A 15064-nucleotide genomic window follows, 5' to 3' on the forward strand; every position below is an offset into this window, starting at 1 on the left:
GTGGAGTCCCGGGACTAGCTGATGTGGCAAAGTCTCGGGAAATGTCGGCTCGGAGAGCCAGCAATACTTGGGCGATAGAGGAGAATTGTTAATGACGTTGTCTCCAATAGATGCGGTAACATAGGCCATTTCGCTGAGGTCTGCAGCTCACCTGAGAGGTTATGTTACAACTGCAAGCAGCCAGGTATGGTCTCTTTATGATTCGCGCGACAAGACTAACAAACTGCAGGTCACGAATCCAATGCCTGCCCACACCCACGGACAACAGAAAGTATGCCCTGTTTCTTCGTCTACTTGACGTTGTACGTTAACTAATTGTTGTCATTCAGCTAAGCAATGCTACCACTGTCAGGGCCTTGGTCACGTCCAAGCCGACTGTCCCACACTCCGTATGACTGGCGCCCTTATAACTGGTCGCTGCTATTCATGTGGACAACCAGGCCACGTTGCTCGTAATTGTGTGAACCTCGTCGCAGCCGCTGCTGCTAACGGAACAACTCCTGCCGCTGCTGCTGCGTCCAACTTCGCCGCGGCATACCTTAGCATGCAGAGTTCCGCTGCTGCGGCCCAAGCTGCAGCATTTAGAGGAATACCAATGCGAACTGGCCTTGTGCCTAGCATGGGATACTTGCCAGGACGGGCAGCGACATGCTACAAATGTGGAGGTTAGTATCTGGTTCTTCATCAATGGAGACAATTGTAAATGCCTAACGTCGACGCAGGCCCAAACCACTATGCTCGCGATTGCCAGGCCCAAGCTATGAAATGCTACGCTTGCGGCAAACTTGGTCACATTGTATGTTGTTGTGTTGAGTTTGGTCATTTATTTGAATTGCTAATTTGCCAATAGAGTCGAGACTGCACCGCGCCCAATGGAGGTCCTCTAAGCACTGCGGGCAAGACATGCTATCGCTGTGGCGAGCAGGGCCACATCGTATGTATTTCTAGCTGATTTTTTGCAATTACTGTCACTAACTTACCGAAAGAGCCGAGAATGCCCCCAAAGCACTAACTCAAACGGTGGCACCCCAACATCCGAGTTACTATCATCGTCCGTCGGCTCCACACCAGGATCCTTGACGGATGCTTCCACAGTCTCGAACGATGATCTGGCTACCTCGCCACCTGTAGTGAGCTCAGTTCAGAATATTTCCATTTCCGTGTAAGACTAGAATTTCACAACTAATAATGAACCGAGTAGCAACTAGGCTCTTGAACCATAAAAGTTTGCTCTACTTACAAATCGAAAATTAAAAGTCAATAAAGGACAACTGGATAGGTCATTTCTATGAGTTTTATGACAAGTTATATTGTGTGTTATGATTCGATTTCCATTTCCTTGTCGCTGATTTGGGCTCTTGGCCTCATTGCGTGTACATTTTAAACTGGGCGTACTCTTTGATTTATCATATCTTTAATAACTTAGTACTATTTGTATTTCAATTAGTTACGTTCTTGGCATTGGATTTTGTTGGTTAAAGCCTAGTACCTTAACATTATTTCGTCTCAGTTTGTAGCAAACACACTCTGGATTTGGCTATGCGTTTCGTTGGTTGTACTTCGGCCACTATTGTTAATAATCGTTCATATATCTACGTCGATTAGCTGCTTTTATCATTGACTAATTAGATAGAGAATCGACATTGGCTGCTTTTATAATTATTAAACATATATACCCTTACCCTCGGACATTGATTTCCATGTTACATATTTAGAGATCTAAGCCGACGGTCGGTTTATTGCGTTGAAATAAATAAACAGTTTCTGAAATTCTTCATATAATCATATTGCCTTATAGAACATCTATAGAATTCCTGCAAGAAATCGAAGCGAACGGCAGATTGAAACAAATCTGCGACAAAATTTTCCCAAGAGGCAGTCACGTGACCAAATGCGCCCACAATTCTGGTGAGAATACAACATTCAGACTGCGAGCAGGAGAATAACCGGAACTATCTACAGTATTAGATTTTAAAGAAGGTTTGAATTGGAATCGATATATATGAGTATTTGAAGGGAGCGTATGGATGGATTTTTCATCGGTAAGTTGTGGTTGTGCAAAGGGGTTGTATGGAGCTCTAGAGCGTGTTCTGATATGACCGGCATTTAGGATCGGCTTGATAGGTTGCGGTTCGAGAGTATCGAACGCAGAAGACAGCTTTGCAGGTATGCTGGCTCTAGGATTGGATTGGTGTTGAAAAGGAAGCTGATGAATTGGCAGTGATGTTGTGAAAGGACGGAAACGGAAGCTGTCTGAGCTGTATTTCTTGTCACGTAGTCCTTCGTTGCCTATCACTGATGAGGTCATCGCGTCTGAAGATGATTTCTTGATGGCATTTTTGGAGAAGAATGATTTGGAAAGGTATTTGCTTGGATGCTGTAGGGAGGTTAATTCGCGTGCTGACAAGCAATATAGTGGTCATCTATTTGAAGAATCATCGCTTCCACAGATACTCAGCACCAACAAGGTCAAGAAAATTGACGCGGTAGAATCTATTCATCAGGCTGCTACTCACCAGAACAGAATCCATACGCATGTTGCGTCTCAGGCTGGTACGGCCCAGCAAGTCTCTACAACATCTGACGCACGACTAGGAGTTCGGGCACCGCCATATACTCCTCAACAGCAAGCAGTATCTGTTAATGCAGCCCAATCGCATCCAACACCGACCGCATCACCCCATGCGCGTATGACCACGCGAGTGAGTTCTGGTGCATTAAAACACAAATCAGTCACCGAGCTACTCGGTACCACTCCCAAGTCAGGCCCACGCCGGATCACAAGCGTGTCAACAATCGAGCCGGTCCTTGTGGCGAAGCCAAAGCCTTCGTTAAGGGTAATAGCAACGGAAGAGCCACCGGTCAAGCCTGGTATCCCGCTCGTTAAGATCTACTACAGCATTCAAGCGTCAGCGCTCGCTAATTTTATACCGTCTGCACATAAGTCCTTGACTACGGATAACTTTCTCACGATTTACACGGAATCGATACTGCAGCGGACATTTGGGCGTATTGACGAACTTAAAAGGGAAGGAAAATGGAGTTTGCGACAGCCGCAGCGGTTTAGAGCGCCTAAGAGACCCAAGAGTCATTGGGATTACGTGCTTGGCGAGATGCAAGTAACCGCGCTAGATTTTGCGAATGGGCACAAGCGTAATGTCACGGAATCTACAGACATCGCGTCTTGGATAAAAGACTATTGGACCTATGGCAAGGCCGTCTGTATTAAGGTGAGCGGATATGTCAGTTCTTAGGATGATTGTCCTAATATTCTCCGCAGACGCGACCACCACGGTTACTGACAGACGAGGAAGTGGAGGCAGGGAGTAAAGGTGGAATTACGAATGACGAGGAAATGGAGGAAGCAAATGAAGGTGGAATTATGAATGGAGTAAAGGACAATACGTCGTCCGACAGTCATGGCTCATTATTCTCGATGAACGGTATGAATAAGGTGACAGGCATCTTTTCGGAGAAGCATTACGCGTCAATTGATCCTGCGAAGGACGAACCGTTCAGAGACTCTATTGAGGAGCTGCCAATTGTCCCGATTAACAAGTTTGCCATGCTTATAAACAATATCAGTCCGGAGCAATTGAGTTCCTGGAAGCAGCGACACCAGGACGGTGCAAGTTCGACCGATTCCAAAGTGGACGAGTTACAAGCACCACCAGCACCACCAGCACATCCTCTAGAACAACAACCACAGCGAAAGGAAGGCGATCAGAATGATACTCAGAGACCGTTGTTCCTCAGCGAGTCTGCTCGGCGAGGTGTATATATTAAGGCGCCCCCACCACCGAGTCTAAGATATGTCGAGTTTGGTGTACCTACGATATGGCTTCCCCAAGATGACGCAAATCTTTTGAAGTTAGCTAGCGAGTTTATGTACAACTGGGATGTCGTCTCGGCTAATATGTCACCTCGACAATCGTGGGGATTGCACTCTAACATTGAACGTCGGACACCGTGGGAGTGTTTCGAGCGATGGATGCAGTTGGAGCCCAATTTCCAATTGTCAGATTTGCGTGGACCGTATGCACGTTCGGCACAAATTTGGATTGAGGCGACCAGTAGGGCTCAGCTAGTGACAAAACGTAGAATGGTTCCGATGGGTATCACACCTGACAATACCCAGCGGGGACAGCGACGGCTGAGATGGAGTGGCATGTTTGAAGCTATACGAAAAAGTATCAGAAAGCGGGAAAATGCGCGACGGTTTGGGAGTCGTTAGGCTCGGAAAGAGAGCTCGGTCAGGGCTCTGCCCTCTGCGGTGATGAGGTGATGGGTTGGGCATTGGATTACTACCATTGTATTATTAGCGGTGCATGATGTATGCCCTGTACCATAGAATATTATCTTTCGAATGTCAAGTTTATGGTCTTGCTTAAGGCTAAATGATTGCCGTTCCTTGCCAAAGGACAGCATTAGTGTAATCTCACACAAATCGTACAATACTATAATGGATTTTGCGAGTTACAACACCAATTCAGTGGACTATTATAAGCAAGACTCGCTATTTGACTCACACTAATATCGTTAAAAATAACGCACGGAGTGTCAGTCATTGATCGGGCTGATGCTAGCGCAGTCTTGGGCTCTGAACCCTGACTCACTTCGAGGTCCACCAGGAGAGGTCCGACATCACCGCCACCCATAAGAAACCCACCCGAACAGTACAACCTGCAGTCCAACACACAAAACGACCTTGTTCACAAAGGTCGACTCAATTTAGCTGGCGCCTGTTACAACTCATTTATTTAGTCATTCTTCGTTAGCTGTTCAACTCAGTATCAATTGTCTTACTGTGCGCTCAGAAGACAAATTTTGTATCATTCGTCCAAACTTGAGAAATTGATCTGCATTCGCTATGACCGACAAGATAAGGGAAACTTTCGCCAATTGCAAGGCTGAAGGTGCGTCCATGCTGCAAATTGTTTTAGATCAATTGAACTAACTGAAATGGCAATAGGCCGGAATGCCTTCGTGACCTTCGTTACTGCCGGCTATCCCACGCCAGAGAGTACTCTCGGCATCCTACAAGGCATGGAGGCTGGTGGCGTCGATATTATCGAGCTGGGACTGCCATTCACTGATCCCATCGGCGATGGACCTACCATTCAAAATTCAAATACGGTAATTGACTGCATTTGGCATCTGGAAAAGCTCGTTGCAGGGACATGAATACTGACATTGTAAACCTTTCTAGATCGCTTTGGAGAATGGCGTCACCACTGCCCAGACGCTAAATATGGTTCGGGAGGCTCGCAGGGCCGGCGTACAGATTCCAATTGTCCTCATGGGCTACTACAATCCTATTTTGATGTACGGGGAGGAGAAGTTTGTGCAGGAAGCAAAGGCTGTTGGTGCCAATGGCTTTATTGTTGTCGACTTCCCACCAGAGGAGGCTCTTAAGTTTCGCAAATATTGCAGTTCTGAAGGGTACTTAATTTCTTTGATCCGAGCGTTTACTATGCAGCCATGCTAATTTCGAATTCCAGAATGAGTTATATTCCACTTGTCGCTCCGTCTACTAGCGAATCACGACTGAAGTTATTGGCCTCAATTGCCGACTCATTCATGTATGTCGTTTCTCGCATGGGCACGACCGGTGCACTAGGCTCGCTGAGCTCAGATCTACCTACGCTATGTGCTCGTGTGCGGAAATACGCCGGTGAAACTCCTTTAGCCGTCGGCTTCGGAGTCAGCACACGTGAGCACTTTTTGAGCGTAGGTGAAATTGCTGATGGTGTTGTTATTGGCAGTAGGCTGGTGACTATTATTGGCGATTCCAAGCTAGAAGACGTTCCAGAGGCCACCAAGAGATTTTGCTCCGAAATCTGCGGGCGCACGGGTTTGAAGAGTAATACGCGCGAGGTCGGAATTGTAGAGTCAATCGCTAAGGCTACCACTACTAAAGTGGCTACTCCTTCTGCTGTCATCACTGAGGGCGATCCGAAGGCCGAGCTTGCTGCCAGTTTCTTGAATGGAGTTGTGCTCGAGGAAGAAAAGGTACGGCAATTCCCCTCCAGATTTGGACCGTACGGTGGACAGTATGTGCCGGAGTCTCTCTTTGACGCTCTTGTGGAGCTCGAGAAGGGATTCGAGGATGCCGTGAATGATCCGACTTTCTGGGAAGAGTTTAGATCCTATTATCCATACATGGGACGGCCAAGCAATCTTCACGCTGTTCCTAGACTTTCGGAGTACGCTGGTGGTGCCAAGATCTGGCTGAAGAGGGAAGATCTGAACCATACCGGCAGTCATAAGATTAACAACGCGCTTGGACAGATTTTGATTGCTAGACGCCTTGGCAAGAAAGAGGTCATTGCTGAAACTGGTGCTGGTCAGCATGGTGTCGCTACCGCTACCGTTGCTGCTAAATTTGGTATGAAGTGTACAGTCTATATGGGCGCTGAGGACGTTCGCCGACAGGCCCTCAACGTCTTCCGAATGAAGCTCCTGGGTGCACAGGTTGTTGCTGTTGAGGCTGGAACTCGCACGCTCCGAGACGCGGTGAATGAATCTCTTAGATCTTGGGTCACCAATCTCTCTACCACTCACTACATTATTGGATCCGCCATTGGACCTCATCCTTACCCAACTATTGTCCGGACTTTCCAGAGCGTTATCGGAAAGGAGACAAAGGAACAGTTTTTTGAGATAAACAAGAAGCTTCCTGACGCTGTTGTGGCTTGTGTAGGCGGCGGCAGTAACAGTGTGGGCATGTTCTATCCCTTCGCAGAGGAGAAGTCAGTGAAGCTACTGGGTGTTGAAGCCGGTGGTGAAGGTGTTGATACGCCCCGACACAGTGCTACAATTACTGGTGGCTCAGTTGGAGTACTGCATGGAGTCAAGACCTATGTTCTCCAAAACGAGGACGGTCAGATTTCAGACACGCACTCAGTTTCCGCGGGTCTCGATTATCCTGGTGTCGGTCCCGAACTCTCCTTGTGGAAGGATACTGGTCGGGCACAGTTTATATTCGCCACTGATCCACAAGCGCTCGAGGGATTCAGACTTTTGAGTCAGTTGGAGGGTATCATTCCTGCTCTCGAGAGCTCTCACGCTGTCTACGGCGCTATCCAGCTTGCTAAGACTATGTCTCCTGACCAAAACATTGTCATTTGTTTGTCCGGACGTGGTGACAAGGATGTTGAGAGTGTGGCGGAGTCGTTGCCTAAGCTTGGCCCTCAAATCGGATGGGATTTGAGGTTCTAACTAGATGCTTGCATATGCTACTGAGCGAGGCGGATAAGTAGACGACACTATCTATAACTCGATATCGGTGCTATTAGTTATGAACTTTGGAATGATATCGCGTTGTGAAGATGTAGAAAAGCAATTTGAATGTGGCAACCTCTGGAAGGAATGCCGCGTTGGCCATTACAACAAGTCCTCGTATTGATAATACAAACGCCAAATACTCACAGCCAAACTACGACATATATGCCTACAGCCTATTTTCAAAGCAAAAACGAAATTACCGTCCTGTTCCGTTTTGCAGGGGCCGCCCTCGAGCATCGAGTACCGCGTGTTCGATCATTTGAATGACTGTTGCCTTAGCGACATAAATGTTCTCTGGTCCACCGCTGATATTGCAAACCCTCTCGGGTCCCTCTTTACCGTTTGTTATAAACTGGACTCTGGCACCGCTTTCGTGTTCAATCCGTTTAAGAGTTTCTCCGCCGCGCCCGATGATGAGGCCGACGAATGGAGTTTTGACGACTAGTGACTCTGTTCTCGTGCCACCTGGTGATGGCTCGCGTTTGGGACTACATTCTCGGCATCGCTCATCGTCGCGAAGACGCGGTGGCGTGGGCGACCGTTTACGACGGCGATCGTTGTTGCGATCACGATCGCGATCACGGTCGCGACCTCGGTCCCTGTCGCGGAATCGCCCTCGGTCGTCATCATGATGCCGGTCGTCATAAGCTAGAGAAGCATGAGTACAACAATCTATGAGCAGATATTGCTCAGAAAACGTACATTTACTGTCGCCTCGTGTGACGTTGTTATAGTACTCTCCAACTGTCATGCTACTTGAATCAGGCTGTAACAGTGTTGCAAGATCTAGATATCCTGAGTTTGTCGGCGGTGGTAAGTTATACGCCCCTGTCACAGGTTGACTTCCTTGTCCACCAGCAGCAGCCGCCGCTGCAACAGCTGCTAACGCAGCCGCCGTAGCGTTCGCTGTCCCACCAGCGGGCTGCTGTTGTTGTTGGGCGAGGAGTTGTGCTAAAGGATTGGCAAACTGAGGGGCAACTTGTTGTGGGGCAGAATATTGTGAAGGTGGAGATGTCAGACCATATGGAGCAGGCTGTGATTGAGGTTGGCCATGTTGTTGCTGTTGTTGGGCTCGCTGTGCTAAACGCAATTTATTAACATCTTGACTCGCGCAAACTGTTGTTTGCTGACCGCGTTCCTTTAGTGAAAACGCGGTATTAAGACGATAACGGTACTTACTCAAAGCGGCGAGAAGGGAGGCAACTGCCGCGTTGTCAGCCATGTTTGATCGTTCGAAATTCAGTGGTTTGCAAGCCGTAGAGTGTGTGGTATGATGATTAATTTTTCCTGTTAAAGCGGCAATGACGTTTAGATAAATTGTCTTTTTAGTGTTATCTTAATCCGTAGAGCCTTGATGGCGAATTTCATATATATTGACGTTTGGTGGGTACCATCAAATCGTTCCAGAATGGAAATCGATAAGACTGCACGACGATCGTCGATTGCAAATTTTGAGGGAGTGAAATATATCCAATAGCCAAAGTCACGATTTTCCAGATGGATGTAATACGCCGTATAGACAGGTGTAGACAGATCGCTCGTTGTGTGAAAGAAGTGGTGGTTGGGCCGACGGGGGATAGATTTTTTGGGCGGTCGTGAGGCAATGCTGAGTCACAGAGTCGCAACCTACACGTGACTCAAATTGTGAGACGGTGAAGACTCCCAAGCGGACCCTGCAAAATAATCAGTAAATCCGGCAATACTGTTCGTCCGATCGTACTGAGCTGATAGGGATTATGGGTCGGGGACTTCAATTGGAATGATATCTAATTGCTAACAGTTATTGGACTGATTTACCAGGTTCGTTGATTTTAGGTGCTTAGATCTAACGCTTATTCAACTTTTGAACTATTCACGGAATCTTACTCATGACATTGGATTAGGCGGCGGACGATTCTATGAGTCGTACGGTAGTTTTCCCTGCGCGCCGCGTAGGGCCGATGCGACTTCAATGCTCGCCTTGTCTGCGCTCGTCGAAGAAAGGGGCTCGGCAGGCGTGTAAGCCTTTGTCCGCGGCGAATATTGTGTTCAATTCTCCTCTTATTTCAGTCGCGCGATTCTCTAGCAGCGTGCGGGAGCAGAAGAGCGTGTTCGACTATTTCGAGCGCAACCTGAGTGTGCAGATCGAAGAGAAGAAGACTTTAAAAGAAGAAGAGAAACGGAAGCGACAGGACGACGAGGACGACGAAGCAGACGAGGAAGAAGGAGATGAGCAAAGTCTGCTAGATGAACGCGAGAAGAAAAAGAGCAACGAAAAGAAGCAGAGTGTTATTAGTACGCAGCCGGAGAAAGACGTGACGGTGGATGATTCTACTGACGATTATGGTCATATTCCGTTCACTTTGAGTGAAGCGGCTCTTGAGCGGATAGAAAAGAATAATATCATTCTACTGGAGAAATTAAAGACCCGATCAGCAAATAAGCTACAAGTGGCAGATTTCAAGACTGAACGGCCGAGTGGGAAGACGGCCTATGCTCTCGACGAGCGAATTTGGCGGTACCTTAACACGAACGTCGTCTCTGCACTCGATCTCGCTCACACATCTGCGCAAACTTCTCCGTGGGCAGATAAGTATGGAATTAGTCTCTTAGCATCTAGCGGGCAGTCCCTTCAGTACTTAGATGCTTTGGTGGAGAAGATTGCAGTTGAGCACGGTGCAGATATATTGAGGATAGACAATGTAGATATTGAAAGAATCATCGGGGAGCATATAGAGACAACTGGTTTGTATACCTTAATTTGCTTCTATGATTCCTGCAAACTAATGTACGTTGCAGAGGATGTCAAAATGTTACCTTGGGTTGTGTCTATGAGTAATCATGTCGACTACCGGTATCGTAACGTGGACTCTTTGACATCCACAGCACCGGCCGACGCCTCCCATAGACAGCAGCATGATGACGATGAAGAGGACAAAGCTTTTAGTGACGACTTGTACGCAAAGAGATCAGAGTTCTTCGGAGAGCATGTGACCGAGCTGCTCGCTGCAGCTACACCTGAAAGTTGTGCTATTGAGTCAGACAACTGTTTTAGGATACGACCGAAAGACAGGCCACTGATTGTACATGTGCGCGACTACCTAGCCATGGCGCAGTCAGATCTGGGAGGCACTTTTTTCAGCGAACTTAAGCATCATATTCGACAGCGCCGATGTGACGGCGAGCCAGCTATCATAGTTGCTACCGCTCACAAGCCTGTCAAGTCTAGTGATTCGAACCTCAAAATCAGACTGACCGCGGACGAAGACGCGGGTGGGCTGTTTATTAGTCCAGACTATTCTGACGATGGAGAGGTTGCGGAGCCGTGGTACCAGAATTATCAAGACTGGGAAGTTATACGACAGAGTATCCCGCTATCGAAAGTCACTTACAATCCAAATGCGGCTATTGAAAATATTTCGCATATACGAACGGTCAATGCGCGTTTTCTGGACGTGTTCCTTTGCCGGGTACTAGAATCTCAGCCGGAAACAGTACTAGAATTTCCAGAGAATTGGGATCTCGAACAAGATTCTAGCAAGAGCCAGGGTCTGCGCTTGCTATCTTCTGGACTGCTTACGCCGAGGTTTATGTATCGGTTGGTCATGATGCTCAAGGGCTTGATGGTCCAGGAAGACAGGACGGCGGTGGACATGGACTTGCTGGACCGTGCCGTTGCAATTCATGAAGAAACTCGAGACTTGGAGGATTTACTTCAGCAAAATCCTAATGAATACGGACTTGCTCAGACTTACAAGGATCCGTACACGATTACAGATATCAATGCATCCACGAAAGAAGAACCGGCCAAATTAGACGAGAACAACCCTACGCAGTCTGTCAAGCTTAGAGACTGGAAATTGATTGAAGCATCGCTAGACAAACGGGAAAAGGCATTTTTCAATCAATATATTAAACCGGAGACGATCAATGTGACGTTCGATAATGTGATTGCTCCACCGAGGACACTTGATGTTATTCGAGATACTGTCATGTTTCCACTGCTGATGCCGGACGAATTCAGTTATGGTGTCCTTGCTACCAATCATACGTCTGGAATCTTGCTCTACGGACCGTCGGGAACGGGTAAGACGTTGCTTGTCAAAGCGCTTGCCAAAGCTGGACAAACAGCCATTCTCGATGTGCGGCCGAGCGACCTTCAGGATAAATATGTCGGGGAGGCGGAAAAAAATGTGAGTGCACTCTTCTCACTCGCCAAAAAGCTTAGTCCATGTATTATCTTTATGGACGAGGTAGACTCGCTTATGCAAAACCGAGGTGTTATCCGAGATCGAGAGATGATTAATCAGTTTATGGCTGAATGGGACGGTCTTCGAAGTGAGCGGATTATGGTCATCGGGACGACGAATCGACCGTTTGACCTTGATGATGCGGTCCTGCGTAGGTTTCCTAGACGGGTGTTGGTTGATCTGCCGACGGAGATAAACCGCGAGGAGATCTTCAGGGTGCATTTGAATGGCGAAACCCTGGATGACACAGTTACGCCGGCATACCTCGCCAAGAAAACCGCGTACTTCTCCGGCTCGGACATCAAAAACGTATGTGTCATCGCCGCTACCGAAGCGGTTAAACAGCGCAGGAACAACCCCGCCCTAGCGAACGCAAGTCCGAAACGTGTTCTCAGCCGTCGCCACTTCGAAACAGCACTGAGAGAGACGGGAGCGTCGGTTAGCGACGAGATGAGCTCGTTGACAATGATTAGAGAGTGGCATAAGCAGTTTGGTCAGGACGGCAAGCGGGCTTACAAGTCCGGTTTCGGTTTTTCTGCGAGACCGGTGGAGACTCATGTGGGCCTGAACCAATAGGCGACACATTTGTAAATATTCATTTCGTTCCGTACATTATTCGCTGTATATATGTTATTCCATTTTGGTTCTCATGGCTGGTTAAGTTGCGTTTGCGCTATAATGTATTTATAATCCTGCATTGGTATGTACACACCATAACTATTGTTCTCTCTTGTCCGATATGCAGTCCAAAAAAAAAAAAAAAAACCAGAATCGCTCATCGTCAAAGTAGACGGGAGATAAATGCTAAACACCAGAAACGTATGTGATCACCTTTCGTCATGCACCATCAACAACCAAAAACCATTCCCCAACAAGCACGATTCCATAATCAAAAGCACAAGTAAAGAAGGCAGATACGGAAAAACGTCAATACAAGTTATGAATAGATCGTATCCAACATATGCAAGTAGGACGAACGACAGAAAGCGCTGTTCCTTAAAATATTATACAAGTTCCCATACCTTTTCCTCTTGCGCTGCGCGCTCGTTCAGGGCTTTAACGAACCGCCAGACCTCTGCATCAGCCATATTCCACGCCTCGATCATAGACCGTTCCAGTTTTCGGTCGAGATCGGTGTTGAGGAGCCGGTCGTGAACTGCGGTTATGGTGGTAGACACGCTCATTGGTCTGGATGATCCACCCGCTATTGGATCCACGATGCGCTCGGCTTCTTTCTGAAGCTCGATGTATTCGTGTGCCGGAAGACACATTCCGATCTCGTGGGCGAGCGCATCGAACGAGATCGCGTCTGATGTAGAGCGCCGCCATATACTCTCCTGCTTGTTGGACTCCTCGGCCCAAATGTGCTCGACACTGGGGCCGAAATTGAAACCAACCGCCCACCGGAAATATTCGCTAACAAGACAGTCCTTCAAAGCGAACTGCGACTCGAAAACAGAGACATACCTCGCATCCAACAACTCACTGCTCGCGGCGGCCATTCTCTTGAGCTGGAGGGCACGAGCGGGAGCGCCGGCACCTTGTTTGATGATTTCGGATGTTACTTTGCGGACGAACATGTCGCGGGATGATTTTCGGCGGACAAAGTCTGCTGCAATGCCGGATGTGGAGTAGCTTAATGCGAGGGACATCATTGGATGCGGGATTGTGATCATGGCGAAAGTTGATGGCGAGTCGGGAATGACCTGGACAGTCTTGATGAAGTCCTTGCGCATTGACACGGAGCATTTGTAGCAGTTGGGGATATTTGATGGACAATATGCTTCGAATTCAACTGGCGGGCATGTCGCGAGTGCTGTGGCTGTGGCTAGAGATGGGAGTGCGATCGCGTGCGCTGATTCTGGGAACGGGTCGAGAATCGAAATACCGCCGTCCGAGAACCGGGACAGGAAATTCGAGTGCAAGTGCGCGTTGATGAGGTCCGGCAGCTTGTCTTCCGGTAAATTTTTATAATTCTTCGCTACGAAATCTGGGGAATATTGTGCCAAAAAGTCGGTCTTGGGTTCGACGTGGAACAGGTTTGAGGCCGCAGACACAATCTTTGCTCGCGTGGCACTGGCGAACGTTTTCGTCACGTAGTCGTTGAGAGCCGGTTGCGATCCGATGATGAACCCGGAGCCAATATCCTTGTAAGTTGTTAGCGGTCCAAATTGGCATGACCGCCAGAACGTCCAGGTGTTCTCTGTCGGCCAAGTAGTCATCGGCACGACCTGTCGCCTCATTAGCATCATCGGATCGCGCCAAGCTGTCTACAGTCGCTTACTCTGTTTGTGGTCAACACACCAGTCGGACTAGAACTCCACGCCAAGTATCGCATAGCATCAATCTTCGACTCGCCGTCCAAGTTCAATCCGTCAACTGACTTGTACAACGGACTTCTCTGCGCGTGCGACAGGTCGAGCACGGTGGGCCTGAAACCGAGCGCCCAGAACGCTTGTCTCCACACCGCAGTTAGCCGCTCCTCGACAGTAGTATTTCGACCCGCCGCCGCCGCCATATCACGGTCGTAGAATGTGTATACGGGGCATCGATCCTCTAATTGCGGCAGGACCACGACGTCTGAATCCGCGCTCGACACTGAGAACGAGAACGGAGTTTGCCATGCCAAGGATGGGATATAGCTGTTCGTGACCGCGGGCGCTAATGATGATTTTGAAGGAGGCTTTGGTGCAGAATAAGTTCGAGACGACCTAAAAGACGATGACAGCATGCAGGTTGCGACGAATATAGCGAGGAGGACGACGACGAGGAGACGTCGGCCACGCATGAATACGGGGAGACGCCGAAAGAGTCTTCGTGATGCCGTCATTGCGGCGCCAGTAGTGGTCCAATGGCTGAATAAAGCGACGACCAATATCCAAAGGTCACATACGCGTGGCCCTGCAATAATCAGGACTATACACCTGACGTGGTCGTTCTTTGTCGAATTGCTGTGCTCGTCAAATTGCGCAGGGCAGACGGCACTATACGCGTGTAGAGCTGTGGATTAGGGTTCTGCTGGCGAGCTTGAAAGGCAGCGTAGCGGCAGTGAACCGGATGTTGAAGGTTCTATAATTGGTTTGGAACTCGGTTCATCCTTAGTGCGCTGGCGGTGACTCGAACCACATGCAAATTCGGCCAGCTTAGTTAATCCCGACACAACGTCAAATTCCAAAAATTGTGCCGTCAGTGGACACGACTTTAGATACATCGCAAAACAAACAAAAAGACAACGAAAAAATATTAATACAAGGAACGAGAACAGCCCTATACAACACGAACACGAACAAACTCCGGTTTGCATGCGTCCTAAACGAGAAACAGCGACATACTAGAGAGCACACAACCAGACTTTTCCGTCTATAGTCTAAGAAACGACAATGAAAAAAAACTAACAACAAACATAAATATGAAAGATAGATCCACCCTTTTTTGCGTGGCCGAGCCGAATACCTATATAATATGCCTGAACAGGATCCAAAGCATAAAACATCTGCACAAAAATTGGGAAATTAAAGATTCTTACACCTCGCTCTTAATCTTCGTGT

General features: G+C 48.2%; 6 protein-coding genes across 6 annotated transcripts; 4 read left to right on the plus strand and 2 right to left on the minus strand.

Moving 5' to 3' along the window:
* Positions 1–161: 161 nt before the first annotated feature.
* Positions 162–1166, plus strand: POJ06DRAFT_241489 (uncharacterized protein; the record flags this gene model as incomplete). Its single annotated transcript, XM_056186136.1, has 6 exons — positions 162–184; positions 230–302; positions 353–665; positions 723–796; positions 851–934; positions 987–1166. 6 exons carry the CDS (start codon positions 162–164, stop codon positions 1164–1166), a joined length of 747 nt encoding a protein of 248 aa, XP_056040307.1.
* Positions 1167–1685: 519 nt separating this feature from the next.
* Positions 1686–4488, plus strand: POJ06DRAFT_263584 (uncharacterized protein). The gene is made up of 5 exons (XM_056188902.1): positions 1686–2042; positions 2111–2166; positions 2222–2362; positions 2417–3230; positions 3281–4488. The coding sequence occupies exons 1-5, from the start codon at positions 2028–2030 to the stop codon at positions 4232–4234; spliced, it is 1980 nt and encodes a 659-aa protein (XP_056040308.1). The 5' UTR covers positions 1686–2027; the 3' UTR covers positions 4235–4488.
* A 140-nt stretch (positions 4489–4628) lies between these two features.
* Positions 4629–7352, plus strand: POJ06DRAFT_45408 (tryptophan synthase beta subunit-like PLP-dependent enzyme). The gene is made up of 4 exons (XM_056191064.1): positions 4629–4916; positions 4973–5136; positions 5210–5442; positions 5502–7352. Exons 1-4 carry the CDS (start codon positions 4871–4873, stop codon positions 7219–7221), a joined length of 2163 nt encoding a protein of 720 aa, XP_056040309.1. The 5' UTR covers positions 4629–4870; the 3' UTR covers positions 7222–7352.
* Positions 7353–8847, minus strand: POJ06DRAFT_45409 (uncharacterized protein). Its single transcript, XM_056191065.1, has one exon. It carries the CDS (start codon positions 8507–8509, stop codon positions 7484–7486), a length of 1026 nt encoding a protein of 341 aa, XP_056040310.1. The 5' UTR covers positions 8510–8847; the 3' UTR covers positions 7353–7483.
* Positions 8848–8990: 143 nt separating this feature from the next.
* Positions 8991–12306, plus strand: POJ06DRAFT_45439 (uncharacterized protein). The gene is made up of 2 exons (XM_056191067.1): positions 8991–10011; positions 10066–12306. Exons 1-2 carry the CDS (start codon positions 9186–9188, stop codon positions 12090–12092), a joined length of 2853 nt encoding a protein of 950 aa, XP_056040311.1. The 5' UTR covers positions 8991–9185; the 3' UTR covers positions 12093–12306.
* On the minus strand, positions 12307–14434 carry POJ06DRAFT_45417 (uncharacterized protein). Its single transcript, XM_056191066.1, has 2 exons — positions 13801–14434; positions 12307–13747 (listed from the first exon to the last, which is right to left on the minus strand). The coding sequence occupies exons 1-2, from the start codon at positions 14344–14346 to the stop codon at positions 12521–12523; spliced, it is 1773 nt and encodes a 590-aa protein (XP_056040312.1). The 5' UTR covers positions 14347–14434; the 3' UTR covers positions 12307–12520.
* Positions 14435–15064: the final 630 nt, after the last annotated feature.

The sequence above is a fragment of the Lipomyces tetrasporus genome (assembly GCF_029532465.1).
Source record: "Lipomyces tetrasporus strain NRRL Y-64009 chromosome Unknown POJ06scaffold_13, whole genome shotgun sequence".
In the NCBI taxonomy this organism is placed as follows: Eukaryota; Fungi; Ascomycota; class Lipomycetes; order Lipomycetales; family Lipomycetaceae; genus Lipomyces; species Lipomyces tetrasporus.